The 16,093-nt window shown below is 45.4% G+C and overlaps 1 protein-coding gene and 1 long non-coding RNA gene across 5 annotated transcripts; one reads left to right on the top strand and one right to left on the bottom strand.

The window, feature by feature from the left end:
• The first annotated feature begins 825 nt into the window (after positions 1–825).
• On the top strand, positions 826–15,398 carry LOC108961339 (uncharacterized). Of its 2 annotated transcripts, XR_001989574.2 has the most exons (3): positions 836–922; positions 12,549–12,658; positions 14,639–15,398. It is a non-coding gene; the product is annotated as an uncharacterized LOC108961339 (long non-coding RNA). The 2 variants fall into 2 exon arrangements; XR_001989573.2 differs by lacking the exon at positions 12,549–12,658 and having other exon boundaries at positions 826–922.
• TENT5C (terminal nucleotidyltransferase 5C) lies at positions 3,855–12,259 on the bottom strand. Of its 3 annotated transcripts, XM_030234995.2 has the most exons (3): positions 12,232–12,257; positions 11,973–12,022; positions 3,855–9,763 (listed from the first exon to the last, which is right to left on the bottom strand). In XM_030234995.2, the coding sequence occupies exon 3, from the start codon at positions 9,735–9,737 to the stop codon at positions 8,562–8,564; it is 1,176 nt and encodes a 391-aa protein (XP_030090855.1). In that variant the 5' UTR covers positions 9,738–9,763; positions 11,973–12,022; positions 12,232–12,257; the 3' UTR covers positions 3,855–8,561. The 3 variants fall into 3 exon arrangements, with proteins under 3 accessions (XP_030090855.1, XP_030090856.1, XP_009100851.2); XM_030234996.2 differs by lacking the exon at positions 11,973–12,022 and having other exon boundaries at positions 12,232–12,259; XM_009102603.4 differs by lacking the exon at positions 12,232–12,257 and having other exon boundaries at positions 11,973–12,219.
• Positions 15,399–16,093: the final 695 nt, after the last annotated feature.

Genomic DNA, 16,093 nt, shown 5'->3' with positions numbered 1-16,093 from the left:
CCACATTCAAATTTTCCTCTGCTCCAAAACAGCTGCTGGGGGTATTTTTTTCCCACGAGCAGCATTTCTCTGGAGCAACTCCATGAATTTGATGCCAGAGGCTGAGCTCCATCTGCACATTTTGCTCCCACTGATCAGACAGGGCTGGGGAAACACAGCCCAGTGCAGCTGGGCAGCAGGACAGCTGTAACACAGGAGCCCATGCCACTCAGGTCTGCCAGGCTGTCAGCAAATCCCTCACTGCACTGCACAGACTCCCACTGCTGTCACAGGGAATTTGGACTGTGCCTGCAGCAAGCTCTTATCGCCAAAATAACTTCCTTTGTCCCAGCCTTAAGAAAAGCTGCCCAGGAGGACAAAGTGGAAGGAAACTCAGGGGGGTCTAGAGATTTAAATCAGTCCTGGCTGATTGAAATTTGAATCAGTCAGAGCTGTGCAACATTTGGGGAGCCCCACAGGAGCAGCGAGACAGGCAGATGAGTGTGATGAGATGTGATGGCAGGGGCAGAAACATGGAGCTCTCCACTTCAGCTGTGCCAAACCAAAGACCCTTTGACCCCTCATCTATTCCTTATTAACAGTAAGTAAAATCAGTAATTAGACAGTAAGCCCCAAGGACATTTTTAACTGCAGAGTTTTAAATGTGGGGGTGCAGAGGAAAGGACTGAGGAGTTGCTGTTAAGCACTGACAGAATATAAGGTTTCTTTGCTGTCTCTGCTCTGTATTTGCAGAGCAAACAAAAACTCCCAAAATAACCTGCATCCAGTACCTCTGTGGACTTTGTGCTGACACTGGTTTTAAACCACCTGCAGGTTTCAAAGTGCCCCACAGCCACGTCACATACCCTTCAGTATGCAAGAACAACGCAAAACTGGGAGAACTGTGCAACACTGAAGACAGCATGGTAGAGAAACAACGAAGGTGAGTTACTCTGTCCATCCACCTTGTGAGTATTCGCCCACAGAATTCAGACAAAATGTTTTTCTAGTACCTCCAAGTGCAAAATACCACATCTGGAAACCAGGAGCACAGATGTTGTTGATTGCAGATGGTAGAAAGCAGCAGATGGAATTTGAAATCTCTGTGGATAACAGACTCTGCACAAGCACTTGGCATGCCACGGTAACAATGGCAGGCAGAGTTTACAAACAAACATCAAGAACTCCCTGCTCAAAATCTGAGCACCATTTTTTGGGAGTATGTAGAGCACTGGGCTAACAGCTGGTGCTGGGTCACAAGAAACAGGAACAAGGAATTTACAGAAGAAAACGTTTCCAGATTCTTAATCGAATGTATACAAACATAAAGCTTCAAGTACACACTTTCTGCAGTCCACCCAGGAACTGAACAGGTTTGTGGATAGCAGGAGACTGTCTGGGACTTCTCAGCCTTGTTGATAAGGCTGCAGCAATCCACAGGCTGAAGATGAAGTCCAAAGCCCAGTGTGAAAATGCAATTGAAAAGCTCAGTAATGACCACAATCAAATATTAGAACAGGCTCTCCCAGTACACGATGCATTGCCTCTATCTTTAGGGTAAGCTCAGGGCACCAACTTTCAGGGAGGAGCATTCAGATACAGCTTTCAGAGTAAACTTCTCAGATAAGCCACAGAGAGGGGGTGGGGAAGGGAACTGCTGCAGGTGGACAGTCAGTTCTGGAGCAAGAAGGGCACCCACAAAGGGAGCAGTCTGGGGGTGTAATTCCCATTCCACATATCTGGCACACTCAGATTTCCCTTGCTGCATGGGGGCAGTGACTAAAGTAGAATTCTCACACTTCAACCCTACTCTTGCAAGGGAGGATAATTTTCCCTTTGCTTGAGGTGCAATCAAGCCTTGGGAGGCTCCTGAAGTATGCAGGGGTTTCTACAGAGGTTTTTCAGTGACAAAAGATTCTTGACACAAACTAGACCAGCCAGTCCTCTGTGCTGGCCAGACTTGTCCCAGAGTTTGCACTACTCCACTCCCCAAGAAGTGGGGTGATATAGATTGTGTCCTCTAATCTACTTACCAATGACAAAATCAGCCCAACATTTTGCAGCACAGCCTAGGGAACTCATTCCTACTGGTTAATGAAACCACTTAGCCAAGAGTCAATGGGATAACTCCAACAAATGTATAGGATTCCTTAATCCTATACACGAACTACCAGCTTAGGCTGTAGCAGCTGCTTTGCAGAGTTTTTGTCAAGCCTCACTTTTTTTCCCAGCATGATGACTCAACCCTTTCCTAGGAGGAAAATCACTAAGGTTTGGCAGGCTGAACACTCCCTTGGCTGGGCAGTCTTGCCCCTAGGATGTGGAAGTCTTTGAGATGGAGCAGAACAGATCACAGCACTGTTACTGCAGCAAAACACAACTGCCATGTTTTATGCCCATATTCAAGTGTGTGTATATGTGCTGAATAAATAAGGGTTATTTTATTACTGAAAATGCCAACTGCAGGTATTTAATGTATTGATGAACTAAATATATTAATATGTAATATTAAATGAGCATGAAAGCACAGATTTTTTTTCTCTCTCTCATAGGACCAACTACTCTGTCTCTGTGAGGGCACTTTGAACACTCTGATTGCAAAAATATTAAGTATTCCATCACAGAAGGAAGAAGAGAATAAGTACACCTGACAGAATGATGACAATAATATAGAATACCACGTGTCTAAAGCCTCAGCCTCATGACAAGACTGAGCTCATCTTGCACAGCATGATGCAGAGTTCTAGTAGCTACACCAGAACAGGATACTTATTTTCACTAACAATACCACTGCAATAGTGCAAAAGCATCTTTCTTTAGTACCTCTGAATGTTTACCATTATATAAGCTCTATATGGAACATACAGAGTACTCTGGCAGCACTTGCCTAAGCACAGATATTTTGTTGTTTCACTACCTGACCCTGCAAAGCTGAGCTTGGTTTTCTAGAAATATAAAGGGTGGCACCCAAAATAACTCCAAAGCTTTTGTGGTGTGGCAAGCAGGACTTGAGGTAAGAGTTTTAGGTGATAGCAGATGGTTTGTGTTGCTCAGCTGCATTATTAGTTCTCTATTTAAGTTCATAGGGAAGAAATTACATCTGGAAAAGGGACTACACAAGGTTCATGATTGCTTCCATGGGATCACACCACCTCTAAATTCCACAGACCTTTCCACTGCACATGTTACAAGGTCCCGGAGACTGGAAATTCTCCAGCAATACTTAACTGAGGCTGCAGTTTGAGCTCTGGAGGGGATTAGAAGCAAGCACACTTTTTAAAAGCATTTATTCTTTATTCTAGAGCAAGAGCAGCAGGACTGCCAAACAACCCTAGCTTGCACTCAGCTTCCACCTGCTCAACTCCCACTGGCCATTGGTTAACAGTAGCACCAATGTTTAGGACAGGCTTTCAACCTGTAGATAACCTGAAGAACAATTGCTGACTTTGTTTCTCACCCCCTTGGGTCATGAGTTGAAGTCTGCAGGAGCAGAGTGCTGCTCCATAGAGTGGAGTGTGTCACAGAACAGACTGGCAGGCTCTAGCTCAGACCAGACCCCACCTAACAGGTCTGGGTCTGTCTCTCACCTTGTCTTAAAGCTGAGACCAGATGATGGTCAGACAGGGAAAAAATGGTTCTCTAGAAGCTGTCTCTGTAATGAAAGTGTAAGATCAATCATGTCTCACTTAACTGACCAGTCTTCAATAAGTTGAGGCAGATTTAAAACATGTACCTCAAATAACATCTAAAGCAAGCAGTACTGTGTACCCACACTATTACTCACCTCACAAGTGCACCTGCACACCCATCAGTCAACAAGCTCTACAGATACTTTGTCAGCATTATTTAGATGCAAAAATAGCTTGAGGCAAGAGTGGTTTAGCATACGTTTATTTGCACAAGAATTTCAGCATCATTAAGGTCCAAACCCCAATTTCCAAGGATGACAAGTGACCACCACAGTGCAGAACAGTAGACAGACTTACTGTGACCAATCTCACATTTGGGCTCATCACAAATCCAAATATTTCTAGTATCCTGTTTTGCCAGCTAAAAGAGGGAGGGGAGAAAGGAAAAAAAAACCCAAAACACAGCTCACTTCTTCCAAAGAGATGAGAAACAGGTTTTACAAGAGCTGACTTCTTTTAATAGTAAAAAATAACAAGAAACATAGGAAAAAAGGCCTTCTAAATTTCAATGGGAAGTGCAGTTTTATTCAGAGAGACAAGCCCAATCCAGACATGTAAGTGAGAAAAACCAGAGTGCTCCAACCATTCCCCCCAAAGTTTCTACTACAGACCAACGTCCCACTCTCTATCTGGCTTCACTGAAAATAAAGAACATTTGTGAAATACATTTAGCTGTATGCAAGAAACAATTGAGCAAAATTTAGATGTGAGGGTTAGAAGTTTTATTATTCAATTGGCTCTCCCAATGCCCAAATTAGACCAAGCTGCTGGTGGCTGTGGTCAACTTACTGCTCATTCCTGTGCCTAACTACAGAATCCTGACTGAGTTGAATGAGAGGAATGGGAAACAAGTGCCATCAGTACACTGACAGTTTAGGATTAAGGCAATTTGTCCAGGTTTTCTTCTAAGAGGCCTTTTCCCAACTACTCATATAGTGACAAGCAGAGATCACTACAAACATCAGCAGTTATTCTAGGAATCGGGAACCCACAAAGCCTAGGCACATACCAAATGCTTAACCCCAGAACTCAAGTCCAAAATATGGATCTTTAAGTTTCAAAAAAAAGCTTTAGGTATTTGGACTAGATTTAAATACTGCCTACTGCTTTGTAGAGGAGATGATTAAGTGAAAGCATGAAGATCTTTCGAAAAATGGTTGTTCAGAAGCAAGCAGTAGTCTTAATCCCCCAACTTAGTGATTGACTGACTGAGCTGAGGACAAACACAGCAATAATTAAATCTTTAGCAGAGTAAGCGCCAACTATGCTTTAGCTTACAACTTGTCACAGTGACCATGGATCAGCACAGGGATTTTACCAAAGTGACTAAAACACAGTCTTCTACCAGGTCTCTTGGGTAGCATCTCTATCAATTTAAAAAGTCTGTCTTACAGCGAGGAAGCCACAACAATGAACTGCAAGTCAAGGGGAACTTGGCAATAAATGCTGTCCACAGGTGCTTAACCCCAGACTGGCTTTGTCCAGCAGTGCTTATGAAGAAAACAGCTATTTTACACCACAGCCCAGTTAGTAGAAGCTTGATCCTGAGGAATGATGCACTGAGTGCTACTGCAGCTTTGTTTTAATGCCACTGCCCGGAGGGAATGTATCAGGTAACAGTTTGGAGCACAGCAGTGTCTCTCTAAGCTCCACATGACACACAAGAGGTTAGAAGAGATTTGCAGAGGCATTATTACTGCCGAGGGGTGACTGAACCAAGCAGGCATCCTAGACTTGGCCTAGGGTCATCACTTTTACCTAGTGCTCATTCTCAAATTACCCCTTGCAGCAGGGATCACCATAAACCTGAACTCAAACCAGCTAACCCACAGCAAATTAAGCCACTGCCACTTGTACCATCAAGCTGCCAGGACCACCCAGAACAGAAAAAGGTAGCACTTGCAGCACAGCAATGAGAAGGTACCAAGTACACCAGCTCCACCTGCCAAGCCTGGATTATTTGGAAGGCAATGGGATGAGCAGTGCCCCAGCAATCCCTGGTACTCCAGGGTCAATGCAGCAGGTAGTGTGCAGCTTCAGGATACAATTTAACCATTCAGGGGTTTAGTATCTAAGAGCCAGGTTACTAAGCATCAGTATTTCCCATGTGCCCGAGCATCCCTACAATCAGACAGGGAACACAGGAGTCCTGCAAAGCTCAAACCCAGGCACTCAGCTGTTCAGAGAGCAGCAAGTCAATGTGGAGCTTCCTCGGAGGCCTCAGCATCAAGTTACATCAGAAAAGCACAATAGTTATGGCAGGAAACTTAACTTCTCCATAGCTCCATCTCACTAGGAATCCAATTCAGGCTTTTTTCATTCTCTAGCATTTCCTTTAACAGGAGATGCACCTGGCCTGATGTCCAGCAGCCAAGAAATTAAAGACTAACAAAACAAGTCTGTGTTTCCAGCTTGTGAGGACCCCTCCCAAGCATGTCACCACTTCTTCCACACAAGCCAATGCACAAAAACAGTTCCTAAAGATCAGCCATGACATCACCGAGAAGGCAGATACCTGAGTCTGAGCCCCTCGAGGCACCTGTTCACCTCTGCAATGGCTATAGCACAGGCTGGCTTCAAAATCATCTATGCAAGAGAGGACAGTAATTACAAACTCTTAAGTCTTCTTTACAGTGACACTCTATACTAGGCCAAGTATTGCTTTCCATGCAGGAGTTATTATTGCCTAGGACTGCATTCCAGCAGTAAGCTTGCACTAAGTTTAACACATATGACAACACTGGCATCATGATAGTTTTTAAAAAGTCAAAGTCTTGGATGACAGATGCCTCATCTGTAAACCACACCAAGTCCAAGCCACAGTTAATGAAAAAGGCTGGGTTTGCTTTCAAGTTTAGCTACTTTGGCTGACTAATCAGGAAGCCTTTAATGAGAAAAACATACAATATAATCCACCAAGTTGTCTTTTTGCTACTGAAGTTATCAAAACTGCTCAGGAAATTAGGCTAAAGCCTGCTTAGCTACATACAGTCCACCTGGTGGGCAGCATCTCTCCCTGCCTTCCTAAGCTAAATTAAGTCTGAGCAGAGAAGTAGCCTCACTGCTCTGTTGAGACAGTCTTTATGAAGTAATTATGAAAAGTGGAAAGAACTTCTTGGTCTTATGAGAAGCAGGCCATTTTTACCATTTAAGTACAGCACTGCTGCTGTTTTCCACCTTGAATGGCAACCAAACATTGATGTTCCATCTGCTTTCTGCTTTACCTTCTAAGCCTTAATCATTTGTTGGATCAGGCACTTTGGTCTTACAAGCTTGCAGAAACAGTAATAAATAGTTTATAGAAGTAATAAAAGAGATTCAGTGAACAAGCATTCTTGAACATTGCACCAGCACATAATAAATAGCTCTAAGATTTGCCTTTCTAGTCTACATCTCTGGTTAAACAAAAGAAACTCAAGATCATTGCTATATGAATTTTACTATTGTAATTCAGTGAAAATCATCCTGTTAATAACACCACTACATAAATAACTGAGGAATTTTCAACCTTCCTTATAAAGCCCAAGAGTCTCAAAGCAGCAAGTTCAGCACACACCCTTCAGGAAGATCAGCCCTCTGTACCTCCAAGGGAGTGCATACTCTTCCAGAGACTATTCTGAACTCAGGCCCAGACTTTCAACACATACAGCTTCTGGGGAGAGCTCTGCTCAGGGTTTGTACACCTTTGCAAGTGAGGGCTAAGAGCAGTAAGAAGGAAGAATTTTAGCCTAACCACTCAAAATGCTGTCTCATACAGTGACCAGGTGACAGTGATAACCCAGTAAGTTCAGTGGTGACAGAAAGGCAAACCTCCAGGACCGGCCTGAAGTTGTACAATAAATTCATTTTAGGAGGCACTTTCAGAATTCGTACTGTGGCAGGAGTACATAATCCTGCAACTTATAGTGACTTGGGATTTTTGTTCAGGGTTTTTGTTGGTTTTGCTGCAGGCCTGTGAAGAAGAAAATCTGGTCAAACCCCAAAGTAAGAGCTGTGCTCTCAACTGTGCCCAAATTGTTTTGAAAGATAGTCAGAAAAGCTTTAGCGTCATGCTGGACTCAAGAATATTTTTCCAAGCTAACTGTTCAAACTGTGGCTCCAATCCTATTTAAAGCTTCAATTCCTCATTTCAAGGACTTTTTACATTACCAAGTTTGAGATTATGTTCTGGTGTGTTTTTATTAATGCCACCTTCCAAGTTTTTGTAGTCAAGAAAAATGTAACCAGCTTGTGCTCTATGAATAGACTTACTAAACTATCTTCAACTTCCAAGAAATTAATCTTGAACTCAAGGCAGGACCACATAGCCATAGGCACTACAGGAAACAACATTTATGTCCTCTACAAGACAGAGAGTATCCATACTGTTACCAGCTCACACAGACACAAAGTGAAAGCGACCCAAGCATAACACGAGCGAGCCCAGTCTTGGCACAATTAATTCAAGAGAAATTTGGCCAGAACTTGGACTGAGGAAGAGTAATGAGGTTAGGAAATAGAAAGCAGAGTTTTGCTGCTACTCCAGGAGCAGCTTCTGCTTAAGGCATTTTACAGTCAATTAACCAACCCAGTTTACTGAATACTCCACTTAGATCCCGTGTTAACAGCCACTTCCAGAGCTAGTACAAAGTTCCTTAAGTGCTCCTCTTAACGTCTGGCTGCCGGTTCTCTTCTCCCTATGAAGAGGTAATAAGGCTTTTTGGCATTTGTAGAGATACTCTTAAAGATTCATAGCAGGTCGCCTGGCTGCATAATCCCACTGCACACCAGGAAATGGACAGTGTGATACAGTCATGTTTCCATTAAAGAAAATCCAACTGACACTTATTAGTTGTCTATATTTACACTCTTGGCTTTCAGCAGTCTCCAGCCAGGAGCACTCGAGGGGAGCGATCAATTGCAAGGCAACCAGGTGGGGTAGGACTGGCTGTACAGCACAGGGGCACTTGCCAGGTAGTAGTTGCTGAAGTTCACATCGCTGACATAAGGTGCTGGCTGGTAGTAACAGGTCACATTAGTGGCATTAGGGATGACATTCTGTTCTGCCAGCACCTTGAGTGCCAGCAGAGAAATCAAATTGAGAGTCTGCCTCCGCTCATGCCCCATGAGGCAGACGGTGCTCTCATTCACCACCCTGCGCAGAATCATGAGGTAGTCGTACTTGCTCCTCTCTTCTTTGGAGAAGTGGTTCTGGAGGTAGGTCTCCAGCTTGCGCTGCTGGTCCAGGATGTCTGGGAAGTCTATGAAGAATCGGGAGCACATGTAGCGCTCCAGCGTTTTGATCTCGTCCTTATCCATGGGCCTGAAGTCTCGCACTAAGAGGTTGCTATACTTCAGCAGCCCACCGCCTCGGATCTCTTCGGGATTTTTGGTAGCTATCAGCTTGTTCCGGAGGTGATCAAAAGCTGCTTCAAAGTCTCCATACATGCTCTCCCCAATCACAGTGGGGTGGAAGTGCTCCGACATGGGGGTTTCTGAGTAGTCATAGTAAAAGAGCAGGGAGTCCAGAATGATCTGGAACGAGTCCACGCTGAACTCAAACTGCCGCCGTATGCAGTCCACAAACTTAAGCTCCACGTTTTTGCCGTGCTTGTTGGAAAGCGATATCAAGCTCCAGCGGTCAGTCTCCGTGCACACTTTGACCAGCTTCTGGATGTAGGCTTCCTTCAGTGTTACGGGACTGATTTTCAGCTTGCTGACTCCTTCCGGCAGGAAATTCAAGAGGGATCGCAAGACCACATCTCGAACTAACTGAAACTCTGCCTCACTTGGAAGAGAAACTTGAAAAATGAGATCCAGGTCTTTGCATCCCAGCCCATTATCCTTGACCAGGACGTGACCGGCCGCAGAGCCGTTCAGACGGACGTCGTGGACCGCGATGCCCGCCTCGCTCAGCCGGCTCCGAACCGTCTGGACAATGTCCTTCAGAGTTATCTTCAGCGTCGGGAAGTTCCCCCGGCCGTGGATGGGAACCACCTCGGTAAGAACCTCGTGCAGACGGCTGACCTGCTCCCAGTTCAGAACACTGCAGGACATGGAGTCTGCTCCGCTGCTTCCTTTGCCTGCCATCTTAGGGCTCTTCTTCTCCAAAGAAACTGTACGGAGGTAGGATATAAAAAGAAAAAGACAAGTCAGAGCTTCTGTTTGTGCTTCCTAGATCTATTCCTAGGCTCTGTTTTTCGGTCCATTCATACAGAAACAAACTAGTCAGAAATAACTCCATGTACTAACGATTATCAGCAATCCTTTCACCTGAAATGAGACACAGCTTTTCTATTGGTACAGGCAAAAAAGATATTAGACTTCAGGAAAGTAGTTGTGTCAAATGGAAATTACCAAAGATAACACAATCTAAGGCTGAAGTAATCAGCAGCACCAGCAGAAGTGAGATGAATTGCAAAGGACTTCTGAGAGTCAGGCTTTGAAGTTGGTTTGTGATGCATAGAAAGCTCTAACTGCTGTCTCCAACTAACACAACTGTAGAGCTCAGGTGTTAGTTTCAGGGCTTAAACATTCAGTCCACTAATAACTCTTAAATTATGTCAGAGATACAAGATTTCTTCCTTAACAAAGAATGCTTTCCTTTCTAAAAAGGATCCAGCTTCTATCACCCACAGGATAAAGGCCAAGTACATCTTGCTCCTGCAAAAAGCAACATCCTGGACAGAATTTCAGCTGCAAACTCAGGTAACAGCATTCAATGGGCACTTCAGTCTTTGTAAGCAACTCTTTACCCTTCTTCAGAGACACTGCCTAACTAAACTACCTTTCTGGAAATGTTCATACTTGCCCCAAGTTCTGCTCATTTGTGAAGAGCAAACAAGCTTGTAAGATCTGGGACAAATTCAGATGATGCATACCAAGTTCACGTTACTCTTTTAACACCCAGAATCTCACTAACCAGACTTGGTCACAGCCTTGTCTGAACACTTTAAGCATAAGAGAATGATCTGACTAGCTGTGACAGGATTCCTTAAGTCACTTGCCTTTTGTAGCATGGAGACACTTACAGATGTTCTACAGTCGTGCAACTCAAACTGGTGCTAACACCCTTTTTTTTTAAGTGTTCCAGGTTTCTGTGTAGCCAGGTGCTTCCTGACAGCTACAGACTAATTCAGGCCTCACCTTCTTCTGCCCCAAGTACTCCTGAAGACTGCAGCTGCCAAGGTCAGACTAGTCAAATTTAACCCAATTAACTCTTGCCTACCGAGAAGGAAAAACCAAACCCTATAGTTTCCCAGCGTGCAATAGCACAGTGCATGGAAAGTTTTTAAGCAAGTTTCAAAGAACAGCTATTGTCATCTCAGACCTCCCCTTTTACAGCTTTTCATTTTTTGAGAAACTCATTTGCCCTTCCACCTGTTTGGATGAAGAGAGTCAAACCTAGAGCAAGCACTCAGTGAGGTTAAAATGCTTCTGGGGAAGTAGCTTCTGTTCTTGAGCATGAGCTGCTGCATTACAAATGTGCTGCCATGGAACACATCAGCACCAGCAGGCATGAAACAAAACTCTGATTTGCAAGACGATTAATCTAGGACAAATCAAGAGGTTCTTTAAGCTTGATCTTTAATGCTTCAACATAGACTGAACACAAAAGCATCAAGCCTGCCAGCAGCTGCTCTCAGGCAGTTCAAGCACATTGAAGTACATTTCCTCAGTAAACTCACTGTATTTCCATTAAATCCTTCAGATCACTAAAGAACACAAGAGTCTTCCCACGAATTCTAGCTGAAGCTGCAAGTGCTTTCAGGTATGGCCTCTGAAACTATTCCCTCTCCTTCTTCCCATTTGTAGCCCTCTCTGCAGCCAAGACAACACACGCAGCTCATTCACCCAGTGACCAGAAGGGATCTGGACCAACCCCACCACACACCCTTGGCTCTGCTTGGTGACTCTCACCTAGGAGAATAATGCACATCGCTGCCCCTGGGGGGAGGAAGACGAAGTATTTCATTTCCAGTTCAGCAGAGAGTTTAATTCTCAGGCTATCAACCTCCAAAGCCTCCCACCCCCTAATCACGAGCGTTTGTCTACTCGGCAAGGTTTATGTTAGTGACAACAGATTCCTAGCGAATCCAGTGTATTTGGGATGCTAATATCTCCCAAGCCTCTTGCTTCACTGCCAGCCATTCCCTCCACAAGATCTGACACCTGAAGATACTCACTCCTTGGGAAGAAAACCACTACGGAGGCAGGACACACTAACGATCTTTGATACATAATTAACTATCTTTAATACCGAGTGTAAAGAGCATTGAGTAGAACACTCCAATCAGAAGCAAAAAAAGAGCGAGGACTACACACCTTCACCTTCGTCACGACGAGGTGCGTTACCCTGCAGCAGCAACTTTCTCCTATAAGACATATAATTTGACACAGCACCACAGAAGTCGGCGGGCCTGTCCCGCGGAGCCCAGCGGCGCTGGGGACGGCAGGTCCGGCTCCCTCCGCCTTAGGCCGCCTCCAGCACCCACAGCCACGGCAGAAGCGCTGCCGAGCTCCCGCTCCCAGCAGAGCCCGCCCGCCCCGGAGAGGGGAGAGGAGCCCCGGCCCCGCCGCTCACCTCGGCCCCGCCGCTCGCCCCGAGCAACCACGCCAGCCCCGCCGCTGCCCGCGACCGCCCTTTATGGCCCGGCATCGCCGCCCCGCCCCGCCCCGCCCGGCCCGGCCCGGCCCGGCCCGGCCCTCCCGGCAGCGGGGGCGGCTCTGGCCGCCGGTCCGGCCGCCGGGCGCTCCGCCCGGGGAGCCCCGCCGCGCTCGGGGCGGGAGCGGGCGGGAGCGGCCCCCGAGCCCTCGGCCGCCACCTCGGGGGCTCGCCCCGCGAACTCCACATACAGCTCCCCACTCCCATATAAATACAAACTTGTAAATATTTTCCAGGGGTCCCTCCGTTCAGGAAGGACATTGCGGGGCTGAAGCGCCTCCAAAGAAGAGCAGCGAAGTTGGTGAAGGATCTGGAGCACAAATCCCATGATGAAAGGCTGAAGGAGGTGAGGTTGCTTAGTCTGGAGAAAAGGAGGCTCAGGAGAGAGCTTATTGCTCTCAGCAACTGCCTGAAAGGAGCATGTAGCCGCGTGGTGATCAGTCTCTTCTTCCTGGCAATAAGTGACAGGAGACGACCATCTTGTGTGGTCTCTTCTTCCTGGCAATAAGTGACAGGAGACGACCATCTTAAGCTGTGGCAGGTTCAGGCTGGACATTAGGAAGAAATTCTTTACTGAAAGGGAGATTAGACATTGGAATGGACTGCCCAGGGAGATGATGAAATCACCGTCTCTGGAGTTGTTTAAAGGGAGACTGGATGTGGCATTCAGTGCCATTATCAAGTTGACATGGTGGCGTTTGGTCATAGGTTGAACTCAATGACCTCAGAGGTCTTTTCCAGCCGAATTGGTTCTGTGATTCTGTGAATCTGTGGGCTTACTGAAATACAACGGGGCTTCCCCGAAGGCACCTTGTCCTAGACAGAGCAGCTGTCAGCAGAGATCGCAGACATCCAGCTCTGCCAAAGAGTTCTCTGTGGTGCTCGATTTGGAACAGCCAAAGCAGGCGCTCATCCAGAACCTACAAGGATGGGCTCACAAGGATGTTGGAGCAGTGCTGAAACAGCAGCTACTGGAAACTCTGCCTGATGGGCTGTGGGAGGCTCTGCGCACACGGACAGGAATGACGGAATCACTGGACGGGAGTCAACTTGGAGATGCAGTGTCATAAAAATCAGCTGGTGGTTAATAGTGCAGGGTGCTAGATCATGCATTCTGGGGGCAAAAGTCACCATTTCTGATGAGAACATAGTGTTTCATCAAATGCAGGGGTGTCTGCCTTTTGTTAGGATATTCAGGACTCAATAGAAGTGGGGGGAAAAATCAGCACAACCTAGGACAGGCCAGCTGACATAATCCTAGTAGAAGTAAAAAAAGTACTTACAAAGCATTGGAAAAAAAAAATCACCACTACATCTGTTATACTGTTTGGCCATACACAGTCAAGAAAGATGAATTAAAACCTGCACACATATGGAGAAGAGCTGGCCTTGAATGAGGAAACTGGAAAGCTCCTTTTTGCCCAGCAAACACAACAGCCTTGTTTCACCTAAAAAGCCAGAGCTGAGCAGGAATAGGGATGGGTTAGATAATTATTTATTTTACTCCAATATTGCCCCACTGGGATAAATAACAGGAAACAAAATGACCTATTTAAATTAAAGGATAACATTGGCACAAGAATCAGATTTGAGGGAAGCTGCCATCTTGTTGTCCAATGAGATAAATCATGAGATTCCAGATCCTTGCAGAAGGCAAGGGAATAAAACTAGGTTTAAGGTGAAGCTAGAAAAGAAAATATGTGATATGATTGCCTGTGGTGGTATGGAGCTGGACATGAGGATCCAGATGTCTCTCAACACTTTTTCCCTATGTTTCTAAAATTAGAAAGAGGAATAGGGAACTCAAAGAGAAGTAGTAGCACACATGACAGAAGCATAACCACTTCTAAGGAAATGTCTTACTTGAAGATTAAAACACTGAATGATCTCACCTCTTAAGCATATTTCTTCAGCAAGATTTCTGCCTCAAATAATATTGCCTTTTGACAATAACCGATGATTTTGGGCAGCATATTTTCTGTTGCCACATTGGGAGCAATTAAAATACTAATTAAGTAATATTTTCTATTGGGAATATTTATTAGATACCAATATAGAGAAAGATAAACTGCAGCAGACACTGCTATTAGGGATGTTAAAGTATTAATCAAAGGAAGAAATGTGAACTCCATACTTTAAAGTTCATACTTTACATTACATTTGTAAACACAAAGAGGATTCTCCACTCTGTTTTAGAGAGTTTTCTTTATCCTCTGACTAGCAGAGCTTGAATGTTTGTCAGGGGAGCAGTACACTGCACAGTAGTGTCTGCAGTGAACTTAGATCTCCTGACAATAAACTTGTTCTTTTTAACTGCTTTTCACAGGTGCCACACAAAGGGTCCTTGGGATGGGGATTGGAAATGCCATGAAAGCTGGCTGGACCAGGCTCCTAAGCAAATTGCAGGAATAATGAGGAATGCATCTTTGAGGAATGAACGAGCCCATTTACCCCTGAGGAGAAGCTGCCTTCTGCTACCCATTCACCTGTGTCTGTGCAGTGGATTATGGTGCCATGAGGATAGAAAACATGGAAATATACAGCTCACTGCTGAGACAAGAGATTCAAAATCGTGGGCTATTGCTCAGGTGCTGTGGCTGCTGAGGGGCCAACACAGGCCCAGACACAGCTCCAGGGTACCATCCTAATGTTTAGCAGTTATTTAGGACTTTGCTGCTGCTGCCAGCTCTAATTCTAAGTCTAGGGAGAAGTAATGTGTGAGTCTTCGCAAGACACTTTCTCCAAGAGTGACTGGGATACAGATAAAATCCTGCCACAAGACAGTGAATGCTGGCAGCCACCATGCTCCTCTGCTCTTGGACAATTGTCATCGTCCCTTTCTCCCACAGCTGCTCCATCCCTCATCTCTGCCTGTTGCTCCAGTGTTTCCTCCCAGCTTCCACCCTCCTCCCTCTCCTGGGGTGTACCCTTCTTCAGGAAACACAGCACTGGACATGTTTCAAGGGGTTTTCAGACAGAGGATGGGGAATGAAGAAGGATCATTTGGCTCCCGGGAAGGCAATGTGACAAAAGGAAAAGAGTCTGTGAGCTGCCAAACAGAGGCAATAGAGTTATATTAAAACAGTGCAAGTTGTTCATTTTTATCCAGTAAATAGGGCAGCAAATCTGGCAGAAGAAACTCACTTAAAAGCCTGTAAGTGAGCTCAGTGACCTGGCACTGTCAGATTAGTTTCCTTATGTGATGCATTGCTGAACGTAATGTGTCATCATAAATCTTGGTTGCTACAGCTGTTAAAGCCATAAAGTGAAGCAGAGTTATTAATACCCAGTAGTAGTAGCTGTCAGGCTCCATTCTGTAATTGAGCATCAGATCTGCAGTTGGAAAACTCTTCTTTTTTGTCTGACATGTGGAGTAACTGCATGTCTGCAGATGCCTAGAGAGTGGAGACAGGTAGGAACATCCCACCCACGCAGGGCTGTGATGAAATCCTCCTGCAGAGCATCAAGAGTGAGCCTCTTTCTCTGTTGTTTCTCTAGCTGCCTCTGCAAGTTTGAGGTTTCCTGCTGGGAGATGAAGCAATTCTTCCTCCTGATATATGGATAAAGGTAAACACGTGAATACAGACACACAGAGTGTAGTTATGCGGGTAATGGCAGCCTTTCAAAGATCAGAAGATTAATTTGCTGCTAGAAGCACAGGGACTGCTGGAAAGTCCTTGCTCTAAGGGATGTGATCCTGCCATGGAGGACTTCCCAGCTCCCACAGAGTTCTAAGCTCAGCAAAACACCCTTTCTCCAAGAGGCAAGAAATGGTACCAGG

Source organism: Serinus canaria, chromosome 1, assembly GCF_022539315.1.
Source record: "Serinus canaria isolate serCan28SL12 chromosome 1, serCan2020, whole genome shotgun sequence".
Classification (NCBI taxonomy): domain Eukaryota; kingdom Metazoa; phylum Chordata; class Aves; order Passeriformes; family Fringillidae; genus Serinus; species Serinus canaria.
The sequence above is the reverse complement of the archived record's forward strand: the minus strand, read 5'-3'. Positions and strand labels throughout refer to the sequence as shown.

Coding starts and splice junctions, on each gene's coding strand:
- TENT5C (XM_009102603.4), bottom strand. CDS start 12,033: ATGTCTTATAGGAGAAAGTTGCTGCTGCAGGGTAACGCACCTCGTCGT. Junction 9,764..11,972: donor TCGTCGTGACGAAGGTGAAG/GTGTGTAGTCCT, acceptor ACCTCCGTACAG/TTTCTTTGGAGAAGAAGAGC.